This window comes from Protopterus annectens, chromosome 2.part2 (assembly GCF_019279795.1).
Source record: "Protopterus annectens isolate FY-2018-M chromosome 2.part2, PAN1.0, whole genome shotgun sequence".
Lineage (NCBI taxonomy): Eukaryota > Metazoa > Chordata > Ceratodontiformes > Protopteridae > Protopterus > Protopterus annectens.
In genome coordinates, this window is record NC_056730.1 from 702,553,661 (window position 1) to 702,570,339 (window position 16,679).

The 16,679-nt window shown below is 38.7% G+C and overlaps 1 protein-coding gene across 1 annotated transcript in view; it reads left to right on the plus strand.

Moving 5' to 3' along the window:
- Window positions 1-365: 365 nt before the first annotated feature.
- Window positions 366-16,679, plus strand: part of LOC122795775 (oxytocin-neurophysin 1-like) — a 28,306-nt gene continuing 11,992 nt past the window's right edge. The window contains exon 1 of the mRNA XM_044064104.1: window positions 366-553. Within this exon, the coding sequence (XP_043920039.1) occupies window positions 431-553 (123 nt within the window). The 5' untranslated portion in view covers window positions 366-430. The remainder of the gene's footprint in view (window positions 554-16,679) is intronic.

The window sequence follows — 16,679 nt, forward strand, 5'->3', positions numbered from 1 at the left end:
AGCAAGTAAACAGTGAAGTAACTGTTGTAATGTGGCTAAGGATATTATTTCTGAACATGTGAGTTTTATTGGAAAATTATCATTTCTTCAAGCAAAATGTTCTATTTCTTCCTGCCCTGCATGACATTTACTCACTCTCAACTGACCTTGAATGCAAAAAAAAAATAATTGGTAAGGGCTTATCCTCTTTAAATAATTCCTTCCCACGTCTACAAATGGAACAGCAATTATAACAGTTCAAACTGCCATTCCAAAAGAATGATTGATAATTAACATTTCTATGACAATGAATATAATTTTTATTAACAAAATGTGACAACAGTCTATGATCCAGTAGGAACTGATAGTATATATAAAGCTGTGGAATGTGTTAAACTATAAGACGGCAACTCTTCAGGCTTTCTAAAGTAAACAGGCTTTATCCTACAAAATGATGCCTTCATTTTCACTTCCCATTTGCTTAATCTGTCTGATAGCTTATACATCAGCCTGCTATATTCAAAACTGCCCCATAGGTGGTAAACGATCAGTCGTGGAAACAGACCTCAGGAAGGTAAGCAAATTTATAGATGTCTCATTAGAAAGATCACATGTACTGAGAATTTATTTAACTGTTAAATGCATCATTAAATGTAATTATACCTTTTTGTTTTCTGTTTTATTAACTTTATAAAATCTTTGCTTTTAGAAATACTTTTCTTTTATATTTTTTTCATCTTTGATGTCAAACTATGTTTTATTTTCACTCTGATACTGTTTGGCTAAGTGAGTGAGTATATTTGTGTGTGTGCATGTGTGCGTGCATGCGTGTGTGTGTGTGTGTGTGTGTGTGTGTGTGTGTGTGTGTGTGTGTGTGTGTGTGTGTGTGTGTGTGTGTGTGTGTGTGTAAATACACACACACACACACACACAAACACACACACATATATATACATATTTACACATGTACATATACATACATTAGTGTGTGTGCATAATTCAAGCATTTGCCTTTTCTCTGAGTAATGGTGACCTCAGAAGTAATTATAGCAAATAGCGGGGAGCAGCTCACATGGGGGTTTGAAAGGGGTTTGCTTTGTGTGTGATGCCAAATTCAGGCAAATGTTCATTTTCTTCTGATTGCAGTTTTGAGCACATGAAGTAGAATCATTCATAGTTTCTGGATGATCTGTCTAAAGCATCATTGAGATGTCACAATGAAACTCCAGGAAATTCTAAGTCATATCAAAATATAAAGGAAGTAAAAATATAGAATATATTCCCAGAACTAAAATGTTATCATGTATTCCGGTGTTATGTGTCCTGATCAATAAGGTCACCAAGACAAATAAATACGTGAATGCTTGGTCTGGCTTTTCCATTTGTCTACCAGTGACTGTTATAAGTAAAGAGCCACATCTCTTCATTGTGATGGGCATTACCTTTAGTTGTTATAAATATGATTATGAGACCTGTCCATAGCAGCTAACATCCTTTTATTGATTTGATATAAGGGAACCAATTTTTTTCCATTTTTTTCATTCACTGTAGGAACATGCCAACTGTTTGTTCTTGTTAAATGTGAGTTTCTTACATCTGTGGATTGAAATATAATAAGATATTCCATAGTTAATAAAATAAGTCATATAACTGTAATAGAAAATGCAGGTGTATATATACACACACACACACACACACACACACACACACACACACACACACACACACACACACACACACACAAACACACACACAAACTTTCTTCCCTGAACATGTAATTGTATGCAATATGCTGATGTAGATGTTTGCTTTTATTTTATTTATTATTTATTTATTTTACATTTGTTGACCGGGAGAGTCCGACTGGATACATGCCCATTTTCAGCAGAGGCCCGGGGAGAAAAGCTCCACAGATTAAAAACAAACAAGTATGAGATTTCTACATAGCAAGCAAGTATTCATGGTAAACCACATGATTTAACAAGATTCCATAGTTTTAAAGTTACAAAGTACAATATTCATTGGTAGTCGCAAGTTTTAACAAAATTCCATAGTTTATAAGTTTGAGTAAAGTAGTACTTAGAATGTATTGGTTTTCAGTAATAACACCGATTGAGACAAATGTAAGTAAGACGGGGTTGGGAGGGGATGTTAGGGTTAGTTTCGTGAGAAGTGGTTGGGTTTGAACTTGGAATGTGTATAACTGTGGACTGCTGAGGTGGGTGTTCGCAGGAAAGGCACTATAGGGAGGAGTCACGATTCTTCAAGGGATAAAAGTGAAGGGGAGCAAGCGAGTGGGTCAGAGGGTGTGTATGATATGGGGTCATTGTGAAGTTGAGGTATAAACTAAGTAAAGTTTATTTTCTGTATTCTTACATTTTGTTGAAAAGGAAAAGGGTATTAGGCAATCTTTCATTTTTCAAATTTTCTTTCTTTGTGGAGGTTGCGGCATGTAGAAGCAGTCTGACAAATATGACATACTATATTGTTATTTTAAAGGCATGGGGAATCTTTGACTGAGCTAATGCAAACTATCCCCTCATCTAAACAAAACCATTACCATGGGTACTTTAAAACATACACAAAAACACTTATATTAAATTGGTTCTTTTAACTATTAATGAAGTAGCATGTAACCTAGACTATAAAATCAATATTAAGTAGGCAGAAGTATGTAGTCTGGGGGTAGTAATGGAAGTAATCATCATGCAGGGTATTTAAAATTAAAAGATAAAGGATAGTTCTACAAGGAACCTGCAATGGTTACTTCCAGAGCTGCTCACACACCTTATTATTTGTTATATTATGAAGTAAAGATCATCCAGCGGTTTTGTTGCTCTGAGGAATGATGATAACATACACCCATGTTGTTTGACACACAGGATTCTGATATTAATGACTTTCTTATACGTTCAGAAAATGGATTTAAAGAAGTTCACCTTGAGATCAATGCAAGAGAGGTGAATGTCTTGATGTCCATTTTTATGAGAACATAACAAATCACATTGATATGATTAGTGACTTGTTCATTAATCTTTTTAGTACATAGTCTCTCTATCCTTGGTAGAAGTATCAAGGTGGTGAACACAGCCTTGTGAAGTCTGCTGCAAGTGCCAGAGTCCCAGGCCCTCGAAGACCAGTGCCTTGTAGCCAGGGACTCAGGTATCTTGTTGCTTGTATGGCCAGCCGCTTACACTAGAATTCAACTACATGTCCGAATGAGGTGCAGCAGCCATGTAGTGAAAGTGGGACCCCTGCATCTCACCTGAACATAGTAGCCAAGTTCGAGCAAGGTAAGTCTGGCAGTGGCAGGGAGGGAGTGGTTGGGGCTGGCAGCATAGATGCATCAGGCAGTGATTAGGAGTGGAATTTAGGTTTTGCGAAGGGGCAGCTTTCAGGTTAGGGAATGAGAGGGTAGTTTAGTTTTATAGAGTGATCAGCGACTTTAGGTTTAAAGAGCAGTAAGGGAGTGTTAGGTTTATCGAGAGGAAGGGGTGTTAATGATTAGGAAGCAAGAATGGGGTTTTAGATTTAGGGAGTGATCAGGAACTTTAGGTTTAGGAAGGGGTGAGTCAAGTTCTAGGTTTAGGGAGTGATTGGGAACTTCAGAGTTAGGCAGGGGGAATTCTATGATTAGGGTTAGGGACAGGGAGAGAGTTTTAGTGTTAGACGTAGGGTTATGGTAGGGTTGTGCAGTTTAGAATTGTCAGGTAGTATTAGGGCTAGGTAATTAAGTAGGATCAGGCCATTTAGAGCAAGTGGCGGTGAGCAAGTGTATCCTGAGCTGCTAGCGCATGAGCACTTGTAATAGAGCCCACCTTTGTGTCTTCATATTGTGATAAGGTGCTCAGTGCTGTGGACATGTACTGTTTGCTAATTTTTAATGTCCTGCACTGTTCTAAAACTTGTAACTTTTCCAAGCAATGCTATATGTCTTCTTTATGTATTAATGTACAATGAATTTTTCTGACAACCTCCTGAAATCTGCCATGTCGTTCCTTTATAAAAATACAATATTATCTTTAAAATAAATTGTATTATAGGAAAATGTAACATTATTATGTAACCTAAACATGTAAATGTGCTGTAGTTTTTATCCTCAGGCCTCTGTTAAAAAAGTCTTTGCCCAGTCTGACTTTCCTGGTCAACAGGACAAATAAATAAATAAATGCTTGGTCTGGCTTTTCCATTTGTCTACCAGTGACTGTTCTAAGTATGAGCCAGATGTCTGCATTGTCATGGATATTATCTTTAGTTGTGATAAATATGATTATGGGACCTGTCCATAGACCTAACATCCTTTTATTGATTTGATATAAGGGAACCAATTTTTTCCAGTTTTTCATTCATTGTAGGAGCATGCCCACTGTTTATCCACATTAAGTGTGAGTTTCTTGCATCTGAATCTTACTACAACAACTTTACTATGTGCAGGCTCTTACATAAGAATTGTGGTATTGCAAATATATTTGCTCACTGGTGGAGTGCTCTGTGTATTACATTGTTATTGCTACTTTTGCCTGTGTTGACATGAAATACTCTACATGTTCCCAGATGTGACATCATAGTCACATTGAAATCTGTGTCCAACCAGTTAAAAAACTTTATATGAATTTATTTATATGAATGGTCCAGACATATTTTACAATGGGTTCTGTCACATTAAAAACCTCTGTGAAACAAAAAGCAGGCAAGTAATGTAGAAGTATGGGTTGTAAATAGATATAGTTCTCATTATTTGCTTTTGTTTCCAGGGATAACTGCATATGTTTTTATTTATTTTCTTTTGTTTACCAGGAAAGTATGACTGGCTGAGTACCCATTGTCAGAGGAGCCCCCCCTTGCCCTCTTTATTAATGGGTGCTAACTATAGCCCTAATACTGCCCCTTCCCCCAACCCTAACCCTACACCGTAATGTCATTAAGACCTTCCCATAACACTGCCACCATTCAGACAAATTTGAGGCTAGTGTTATGGGGGATCTTAATTTTAATATTAGGAGAGGAAATAGTTTTCTTATCTCTATTTTATTGTTTTCCTTTTTTTTCACTATTGTGTATGATTGAACTTATTTTATTGGTGTTTTACATTTGACAGTAGGGCAGTTTAGTCATATACAATAGACCCATAGACAGATTTAGATGCAAGTAAATTGAGAAAATACGCATTTGTGTGAACACAATTCACCTACACTTTTTGATCAAAAATACAAAGGTTTGACAAAACCTTTGTGTGAAAATAATTGGTTTAAGAACAGAAGTTGTATCATACTCAGCTTTCATTAAGCAAGGGGTCCCCTAAGTGCAAGCATTAAGTTATATGATATATCGCAATATATATGAGGTATAATGTTTGTTATGTTAAATAAAGTTTGATTACTTTTATATGAATGCAAATTTGCCTACGTCACAAGTGATAATCCAATAAAGGGGTTTGGAAAAAAGCAGAAATCAATGCTAAATACTATGAAGCACATTGGAGGAATTCTGAGGCTTGAAGTAGCCAAGTCATAGATACTAAAAAAAAGATTACAGATAAGAAAATAAAAAATACAAACCACTGCAAAACACAAAATGATTGGATTACTTTTTTCTGCAGCAACCTATGGTTTTCTAATTCTAGCTACTGGAATTATGCTATTCAGTTTACAATAGGGTCTACACATCTTACAATAGAGTTTCAAGTGATATATTCTTTATTCCCATACATATTATATTCTTACACTACATTTAGTCAGTCAGTGACATATTAGACAGCACACTCACCTCTGATGATAGAAAGGTCGTCAGAGTGTAGATTTTCTCCTTAGATCAGGTGTTTCATTCATTTTCCATTGATGATATAGCAGCATGGTAAGGGGAGGGTGCCACTCTTCAGATGAGATATAATCCTAAACTCTCATCTGCCATAGCTGGTGATAGTTCAGGTGGATGCAAAAATACCACAGTACTTGCCAGTATAGAATAGTTTCCCTAATATCTAGTTCAAAATTTCCCTAAGTGTAAATATCACCTTACATCTGCTGAAAAAGATCTTTAGGCCCAGAGAGATTGGCCTGGTCTATTTAGGACAAATAATTAAACAGATTATGCATCAATAGAAACAGAGAAGACTAACAGATGAATTTGCTAGCTGAGAATGGTTAACTGTGTACCTGGTGTGTAATGATTTAAAGAAAAAAGACCCCAATTATTATCTATTAATTTTTCTTGCTTGCATTTCACAGCAATTTGGTTCTTGGTATAGCACACAAGCTTGTATCTGTGAATAACTTTGATTTGCAGTGGTTTGGAGTTGATTATCCAAATAATTGAAAAAAAAATGCCCCTTCAGTTCATCTCCTAAAAATTCAGCTTTTTTCAGAACACTTTCCTAAGTTCATTTTAGCTTACTATCTATATAGCCAAAATGTCTGGGATCATATAGTTCATTCTTGATAATTCTCCATACACCGTGTCATCTGACATCTATCTTTAAAGACTGTGCTTACTGTATCATTTAACTACAAAGTGTTTATTAATAAGTGTTACTTTATCATCGCTACAGTAATTTTTTAAGACTGCTATACAAAATGTAGTTGTGTAACTATCTATTATAATTATCCTGTAGCTAATTTATACGTGTTCTGCAGTGTATTTGCTACACAATCATGCTACAGCATGTTCTGCACTATACTTGCAGCAAACTATCTCCTGTTACAACATGTTCTGTAGTGCACCTGCTGCACAGTCATGCTACAACATGTTCTGCACTATACTTGCTGCAAACTAACTCATGTAACAACATGTTCTGCAGTGTACCTGCTGCACAGTCATGCTACATGTCCTGCACTATACTTGCTGCAAACTAACTCAGTTACAACATGTTCTGCAGAGCACCTGCTGCAAGCTCATGTTACAACATATTCTGCAGTGCACCTGCTGCAAGCTCGCATTACAACATATTCTGCGGTGCACCTGCTGCAAGCTCACATTACAAAATGTTCTGTAGTGCACCTGCTGCAAGCTCACATTACAAAATGTTCTGCAGTGCACCTGCTGCAAGCTCACATTACAAAATGTTCTGTAGTGCACCTGCTGCAAGCTCACATTACAAAATGTTCTGCAGTGCACCTGCTGCAAGCCCACATTACAACATGTTCTGCAGTGCACCTGCTGCAAGCTCACGTTACATGTTCTGTAATGCACCTGTTGTAAGCTCATGTTACATGTTCTTCAGTGCACCTGCTGCAAGCTCACATTACATCTTCTGCAGTGCACCTGCTGCAAGCTCACGTTACAACATGTTCTGTAGTGCACCTGCTGAAGACCCATCTTACAACTTGTTCTATAGCATACCTGTTGCAAAGCCATGCTGCAGACCCATGTTACAGCTTGCGCTACAGTACACCTACTGTAAAACCATGCTACAGCATGTTCTGCAGTATGCCTTTTAAATCTAGTACTCACGCTCTTTATGCTGCATCACCTCTTCTGGCTAGTTGTTATCCTGTTCCTACCTCTCATCACTCTTTTAACCAATCAAAAACACTATTTGACTCATTATGTCCTCTCCAGTTCAAGAGCTTCCATCACACTAACATTACACTGACAGCCTACTGGTATTCATGCCTGCCTTACACATAGTTTTCCAACCTAAACCAGTTGATGACACATATTGGACATGACACCTTCAGAAGATCAAACCTCTTCCATCTCCTGCTAACTACATTCACTCAATTATCACCTTACCTTTCAGAGACATCTCACTCAGACACTGCAGCTTCCTCCTATCAAGAGACATATACTGAGGTCTGGCTTTGCCAAAGCAAACCTCTGTCTCTCTGTTCCCTAAAATAACATCTGGTCCTGTAACATAGATCTCAAAGTTCACACTTCAGCCCAGTGTGATGACACAGACAAACTCTGACTCCAAACCCAGGCAGCCCCTGTTTGATTAGCAACATGGTCCCCAGACGGTCCAAGTAGGGAAGCATGTAAGTCAGCATTTAATATCACCTAACTCATATCATGGTAAAGAGATATGGCCATGCTCTCTGCACTGGTGACACCTTAAGTAGTGTATGTTTATCCACTGAAGCCTAGCAAGCCCATCTACATGTTGATGTGCTACATGGCGGGGAGGTTGTCATGTGTGATGGCACTCATGCACCGCCTGTGAATGAGCAATTGTTGAGCTAGTAAATGATTGAGGGGAGGGAGTTAACATGTCCACGTGACTGGTATTCATGCCTACTTCCTAACACCTACCTCTTGCCACCATAAGTATGGGCTGATTAGGCTTTCTCCAGGGAATGAATAAACTGTAGGTCTCTCACTCTCCACAAGGAGCCAATAGGTCTGGCTCTTACCCATAGAAGGAGTAAATGGACTGTAGAATGTGATTAGTGGAGTCACTGGACAGATCATGCAGATATGGGGGGGGTGACATTTCTGCAATAATATCACTCAGCTACACAGCAGATGTCACTTTATGCAATAATATCACTCAGCTACACAGCTGGTATCACTTTAACCTTTGTAAATAGTTGAAGTAAGTAAAACCTGGCTTCCACTTCACATGAAGGATATTGAATCCCTACTTTCAGTATATGATATCTTGTCTCATGACAGAACCCACACAGGAGCCAGGTGTGCTGAGTGCTGATATCATTCCTGTTTTTGCTACACCACTTGCTAAAGAGAGACTTTTAGAATTTCCTTACAGCTCAACAAATTTAACTCCATTTAAATCCATCACTATTTGGAGCATTCGAATACCCCCTGATGCTTGCTGTCTTCCAACAGAATATGTAGACTACTAGTTTTTGAATCACATCAGGTCTTAAAAGCAGTGTTGATGGAGAAGTACAGAGAAGGTCAGAAGGAGTTGCATTGTGTCTTTGTGGATTAAGAGAAAGCATATGACAGGCTGCCTAGAGAGGAGTTGTAGTATTGTATGAGGAAGTCGGGAATGTCAGAGAAGTATGTAAGCATGATACAGGATATGTACGAGGGTAGTGTGACAGCAGTGAGGTCTGCGGTGGGAGTGACAGATGCATTTAAGGTGGCGGTGGGATTACATCAAGGATCAGCTCTGAGCCCTTTCTTATTTGCAATGGTGATGGACAGGTTGACAGACGAGATCAGACAGGAGTCCCCATGGACTATGATGTTTGCAGATTACATTGTGATCTGTAGTGAGAGTAGGGAACAGGAGGAGGAGACCCTGGAGAGATGGAGATATGCTCTAGAGAGAAGAGGAATGAAGGTCAGCAGGACTAAGGCAGAATATATGTGTGTGAATGAGTGGGAGGAAAGAGGAATGGTGAGGATGCAGGGAGTAGAGGTGGCAAAGGTGGGTGAGTTTAAATACTTGGGATCAGCAGTTCAGAGTAATGGTGAGTGTGGAAGAGAGGTGAAGAAGAGAGTACAGGCAGGATGGAGTGGGTGGAGAAGAGTGTCAGGAGTGATTTGTGACAGACAAGTACCAGTAAGAGTGAAAGGGAAGGTCTACAAGAGGGTAGTGAGGCCAGCTATGTTATATGGGTTGGAGACAGTGGCACTGACAAAAAGGCAGGAGTCAGAGCTTGACATGGCAGAGTTGAAGATATTAAGATTTGCACTGGGTGTGACAAGGAAGGACAGGATTAGGAATAAGTATATTAGAGGGTCAGCCCAGGTTGGAAGGTTTGGAGACAAAGCCAGAGAGGCAAGATTATGTTGGTTTGGACATGTGCTGAGGAGGGATGCAGAGTATATTTGGAAAAAGATGCTAAGGATGAAGCTGCCAGGTAAGAGGAAAAGAGGAAGGCCTAAGATAAGGTTTATGGATGTGGTGAGAGAGGACATGCAGGTGGTTGGTGTGACAGAGCAAGATGCAGAGGACAGTAAGAAATGGAAACAGTTGATCTGCTGTGGCGACCCCTAACGGGAACAGCCGAAAGAAGAAGAAGATCAGGTCTTAAAAGCACACAATAGGAGACTTTGTATAGACTGGAGTAGCTCAGTCAACAATTACTCTCTCCCTATTCTACATCTATAAGTCCTTCTCCAGTCAATTATCATCCTTACTTGGACAGACAAAGGCTCCTATCCTAACCATGGAGGCATATGACTTAATATCTGATACCTTCAGTGACCTATTCCCAAATTTCACCTGCTGAAATATGTCAGAAATCAATAACCTATATCACATTACTTAATCTCAAAACACAAAATGGTTCAGACTTTCTCTGTTTTTACTCTGACCTACTTCAAGCAGACTGGTAACTCCAGTAAAACCAGAACCAAGAAACAAAAAATCTTATCCAGTGTCTATTTAATTTAATGCAGCAACTAGTCCACATTCACCATTGTGTACCACAAATAAATAGCAAGCATTAAATACAAAATATTTTAATTTTATTGCAGTCTTCCTTATCTACAGGGATTAGAAACTATTTTATACAGAAGATGAACAAAATGTTGGTTTTATTTGTTTATCTCTGCGGATAAATAAGACTGTAATAATTATATATATTGTATTCAATACTTATTTGCCTTGGAGGCTGGAATAGTTTCTGCATTAAATAAAGTATGTGTTTAAGAAATGTATTCCAAGTAATTTACCTCCTATGAGAAAATCTCCTGCAGTTCATTTTGAGAATGCACAACAAATTGAAATTATGACCACAAACATAATCAGAATTCATTGTAACAGATGAGGAATTTTGCCACCATAGTTAAAAAAAAAAACTTTAGAAATGTGAGATGACTGAATGCTACAGCTATCAACTCTGGTTCCTAGAATCATGGATAAGAGCACAAAATCAGGGGTACATCCAAAATACTGGAACTTTTGACTTAGAAAACTGAAAGAGTTTATAGCAGTCATAAAAAAATTAACAAATGAAAATTAATATGCATTTTCTGAAGAAAAGAGAGCTTCTAAATTCAGTGATAGTCACCTTTTTATTGCAGTCTGCCAGATTATTATACAATTCCACCAGCTTTAGGAGAGTGCAAAATTCTGAGATAAAAATCAGGAACAGCTGCGAGGTATCATAACATCCTTTAAAACTGTTGCTGCTAGGAGGTGCACTTCTGTTCAGCCTACCATCTGTTTGGCAGCATGAAGTGTGTGACAACATTCAGACCAGTCAGAAGATTTTGATGCAGTAGTGACTGCCTTATGTGTAGCAGTGTGAACCTTGGTAATAATAGTGATGTTAATATGTAAGTCTTCGGGTTTGTTAGAACTACATTCTTATGTACGGATTGTGTCATAACAAGGGTATAGTTTTCTTGATTTCGGAGTGTACTGTATGCATTACACACACACACACACACACACACACACACACACACACACACACACACACACACACACACATGGGTGTGTGCATATGTGTGTGTGAAACAGGTGAGGGTCTGCTATTACATAAATGAAATTTTTTGTACTATGGTATTATGGGACTATACTATAAGCTTTGTGGTGAGTGGTAAAGCAATGAAGTATGAAGTGTGTTCCCTAAGCCTACAATCATACCTCTCAACTATCCAGAATTTCACAGAATGTCCAGATGCCTCATATTTGTGGTCTGATCCTCCTAAAATTTGTGGTTTTCTGGCAAATCACTGGGATGATCAGAGTAGTGAAGTCACTAAATAATGACATACATTTGAGTTTCAGACTTCGAATCCTTCGGAAAATGCACATTAACACAAACTCTGCTATGATAGCAACTTTCTAAGTTTATAAGAGCAATATTTAAAATCTGCCCCTAATTTTGGGCTTTTGTTCTGCCATTATGGCAGGCTTTGTCCAGATTTCTAGCACTAACAGGTTGAGAGGTATGCCTACAATTCAAAATACAAAATACTGTGTTTATCTCATAACAAACCTCAACTATTCTATTTATCTTTATTTTTCATGTGGATTTTTTTCATTCAATGGAATGGGCTGTAGACTTGTACTATTCACACCTCTCAACCGGGTAACATCAGAAATCTGGACAAAGGCCCGATGAAAAGTCGGTACAAGCGGCCAAAAATCAGGGTGCTGATTAACATAACATTTACATACATAATTATGTAACCCCACCCAGTCCAATGGAATTGTGTGATACCAGCGTTCCAACACAAATTGAAGAACAGACACATGCTTTGAAATACCAGCTCAAGCCATGAACTATAAGCTGCCTTGGGGCTTACTTGTCCAAATTACTATCCCACTGACCAGTTGCTGGCAGTACTATTCCCAGCCCAGCTTTGCACCGCCTGCAGCACCAGGAGCCCGCTGCCAACCCAATTCTCTCCAGCAGACTTCCCTCTAGAATGAGACACAGCTACCACAGCCAGTAACACCACTGAACCACCTGCAAGCCCACAAGCCAGCTGAACTCCCTTCCAGAAAGACATTATGCTCACAGTTAAGCACAGCAGCAAATAGTCGATAGCCACTAAATGGAAGAGTGCACAAGGACCAATCTGTGAAGACCAACTGGTCACAACTCCAAACAGATGAAAAAAGAGTATTACCCAGAAGAATTTACCACCCGCCCTCCATACATTGTCAACCAACTTGACTTATGATTCCTATTCTCTCACACACCCTCAAATCATTCAACAACCGACATTAAAACAAAAGCCACTACTTAAAAAATGCCACTCAAACAGGAAAAAGGGGTCAGACACAGCTATGGAACCTTTCTTACTATTCCTATCCTCTCACAACCCTCAAATCATTCAACAATGGACATTAAAACAAAAGTCACTACTTAAAAAAAAGTCACTCAAACAGGAAAAAAGGGCTAGACTCACCACTGTGGAACCTTTCTTCAGAGCTTCCTGTGCATATTCACCTGAAAAAAAAGCCTGTCCGGAGAAAAGGTAGTTAAAGCTCTATAGTATCCAGCAGCAGCCATTCTTCTACTCAACTAAAATGCTTAACCAATACTAATTAATTTGAAGCTATAGTCCTATCATTCACTTCTGCTACATTAATATCATAGAAGGCAGGTTATGCAGCAATATATATACCATTTCTGTATTTTTCCACTGTGTGTTACTGAAAAACGCTGTGTATTGTAGGAAGGTTCCATTTCAAGGGGTGGAGGAGTTGCACAAAGAAAACTTAAGGAACCGTGTTGTATAAGTTTTGTGATTAACACATGCTTTTGAGACATGTAATTGTATGTTTACAGTTTTCGTAGTTATGGTTGTAAGTAAACAATTTAAGTGTGGAAAGATCTTATTGTTTATGTTCCCTAAGTCTGCAGTCATTATGTGAGTGATAAACCACGCAGGTGTGAACTTTGTATGGGTCGACCTGAACTTTCTGCTGCATAGCTCAAAGAGCCTGGCAAGCATACAAATGGCAAACACTGAGTAACCTTAATCCCTGGTAAATATTATTTGTTCTACAATAACACAGAGTTGTGAGTGCCATAGTAAAACAAAGACACGCACACACATAGACACCATGGGCAATTTGGAGGCATACCAGTTTTGGGCATGATTTTAAGAGAAACCAGGAGCATCAAATGAAATTCCAGGAGGACACAAGGAAAAACAGCAAACTTCATATAGAATGAACCCTTGCAGGGAGCCCTTCCATCTGCACCACTTTACCACACTGTTGCATACAAGTTTAAATGCACAAATATATCTAGAGAATCCCATCCCTCTGGGGGTGAAGCTTCTTTGTTAATTAAAAAAAAGGGAAAAAAAGTTAAATGTGGTGTCTCAGCTTTCTGTTTCTATCTGCCTGTATATATTTCAAAATGCACGGTCGTCTTTTTATTTTGGATGATGCAGTGGTGCAGCAGTTGCATTGTCACCTCACAGCAAGAGGTTCTCTGGTTTGATTCCCGGCTGGGGTGTCTTCTGTGCAGAGTCTGCATGTCCCCCTTGCATTCATGTGGGTTTCCTCTGGGTGCTCCGGTTTCCTCCCATGTTACAAAGATATGCGTCTGGAGCATTTCTCCCCGGGCCTCTGCTGAAAATTGTCTTCATTCCAAGTCTGACTTTCACGGTAAACAAATGTTAAATAAATAAAAATTTTTAATGAGAGTATCTCTGACTAAACAAATTATTTTTTAAACAAATTTAAATGTCTTGCTTCAGAAAAGTAGCTGGTCACAATTGGTTAACTCTCTTTGTTTTGCAAATACAATAGTGCAAAGTGCATACCTCGAAAATTTACAGAAATGGCATTATGAGTAATGGTATATGAAAGCCCTGGAGTTAATATTCACCTTGTCGTACAGCAGTGTATCTATACCAGTGACTTATCTTGTAGTCTGCATTTGCAATGCTGTACTGCACCTTTTTGGAAACCAGTGTTAATAGAGTTGCTGAGTGCACATTAATCTCTTCCGCAAGGTGGGGGGGGGGGGGCAAAGCTCAATTGGACTTAAAGTAAAATAAATGCAACCAATCTATCATTAAGTGTCAGTCCTTAAGGGAAAAAGTCTTTATAGATGGAATCCACATTTGGAACAATTTTCCTAAACGTATTCTAAAATAATGTTCCAACTGTGCGAGAATCCGCAATTTCTCATTTTAGAAATGTGTCATTCGCAAGTGTCCTTGTGTTTGTTTCGGTGCAGTAAAAACTGTTTGTGGGTTGCGGCTGTAAACAACCTTTTTTTTAAAGATCTTTGAGTCTCTGACAGGCAGTCTGGTGGTAACTAAAAATTGTAAAATAAAAAAAAAAAAAATCAAGATTTGAAGGGGCCCCCCCGGAACTTGTAGCACCCCATTATTTTGCCTTCATAACCAGGAAATTCCGAGGAATTCAGTACGGTTGAGAGGTATGGTGATATTTGTTTTGTGAAGTGCTACTGAATGAAGTAGTAACTACATTTTGTGCACAAGGTTTAGTTTAGGGAGTCAGGTTTATGTAAGATCAGGTTATGTAAGGTTTTTGAGGGTATTTTGGGGTTGATATAAATGTTTGTATTTTCTTTCTTTTTTTTGCCTTCCAGGGGACAATATTCCATTACTTGAAAACATTCTCTCCTATCTATCCTTAAACATCCCTAATGAAACTATCCTCCTTGGTGAAGTAAATATTAATTGGCTAACCCTAAATAACCCAGGTTCCCCATATAATATAAATTTATATGGATTTACCCAGCTCATTACTTAGCCAACACATTTTAACAACACCCATACCACTAATACCCTCATTGATTGGATACTTGTCTCAGCTCCTTCGAAATATCATAATCCAGAAACCCTTGCCAATACTCTGCATGACCACTCACCCATAAAGGTGCTAAGATACTCAACTCACCTCTCTAAACCACACAGATATATTACTAGATATAATCTCTCCAATTTCATCCCCCGAAACATTCAACACTCTCATACCTAGAGTATGCTGGGACTTCCTCTCCCAGCTCCCCCTAGATGAAGCTGTCATTGCTTTCAACTCTACTTTTCTGGATATCGTAAACTCACTAGCCCCACCTCGTAAAATTAGGACAAAAGTAACCATATCTCCTTGGCTAACAAAAAACACAAGAACTCTCTTGAAATCTAGAGATAAGTCCTGGAAAAAATGGCTTCAAACTAAAGACCCAAAAGACCTACAAAGTTATAAAGAACAAAGAAACCTGGCCAAAAGGCTTATCAATAAAGACAAAAAAGAATTCTACTCCAACCCCCCTTCTACTCTAAAATCAAACCCCAAAAAATTCTGGAATGCTATCAATCAAATACTTCATCCAGGAAACCCTACCTCACCAAACCCTACCCCAGAAAAGACACCAGAAGAAACTGCAAACACCTTCAATTCTTACTTTGTCGAATCAATATCCAAACTCTTTAACTCCAATAGCTCCACTACAACTAACCCCATAAACCAAGCTTCCTCCTCAACAACTACCCCTCCCAAAATCTTCTCCCTGAAGCCTATCTCTACAATCTGCATTTGAACCCTACTCTCCAAACTAAAACCCTGCTCAGTATCTGCTGACAACATCCCATCATACTTTTTTCAGACAGCTGCCCATTTACTCACCCTTCCCATCTCTATCATCATAAACTGCTCAATCTTTGAATCCAAAGTACCATCCATCTGGAAACATTTCTACACCCTGCCTATCCACAAAGGTGGTAACTCCACTGAAATCTCAAACTTTAGACCTATTGCCATCCTCTCCCCTCTGTCAAAAGTTCTCGAAAAGTGCATATATACTCAAGTCATGGATCATCTCTCTCAGGAAAACCTACTTACCCCAACACAACATGGTTTTCGACCTAAGCATAGCACATACACTGCACTTCTATCCTTTCTCAATACTATCTCCCTGGCCAGAGATGACCATAAACTTATCTCCTGTCTCTTCCTCGATCTCTCAAAGGCCTTTGATACTGTGTCTCACTCTCTACTATTAAACAAACTGTCTAACCTTAACTTCTCTCCTGATACAGTGGCTTGGTTTGAAAGCTGCCTAAACGATAGATTTCAATCAGTAAAATGGGACAATACGAATGGGAGTCCCACAAGGATCCATACTAGGGCCACTACTTTTCAACATCTTCACTAATCTGCTCTGTACCTCCTGCCCACTTTCCTCTGTTATCCAATACGCTGATGACTCTACAGTCATTACAATAACCAACTCTCCCTCTGAACTTTTATCAGCTACCCAAACATCCTTTAACTCAGTTGAAACATGGCTCTCAAACAACAAACTCATCCTCAACCCCAAGAAAACAAAGCTCCT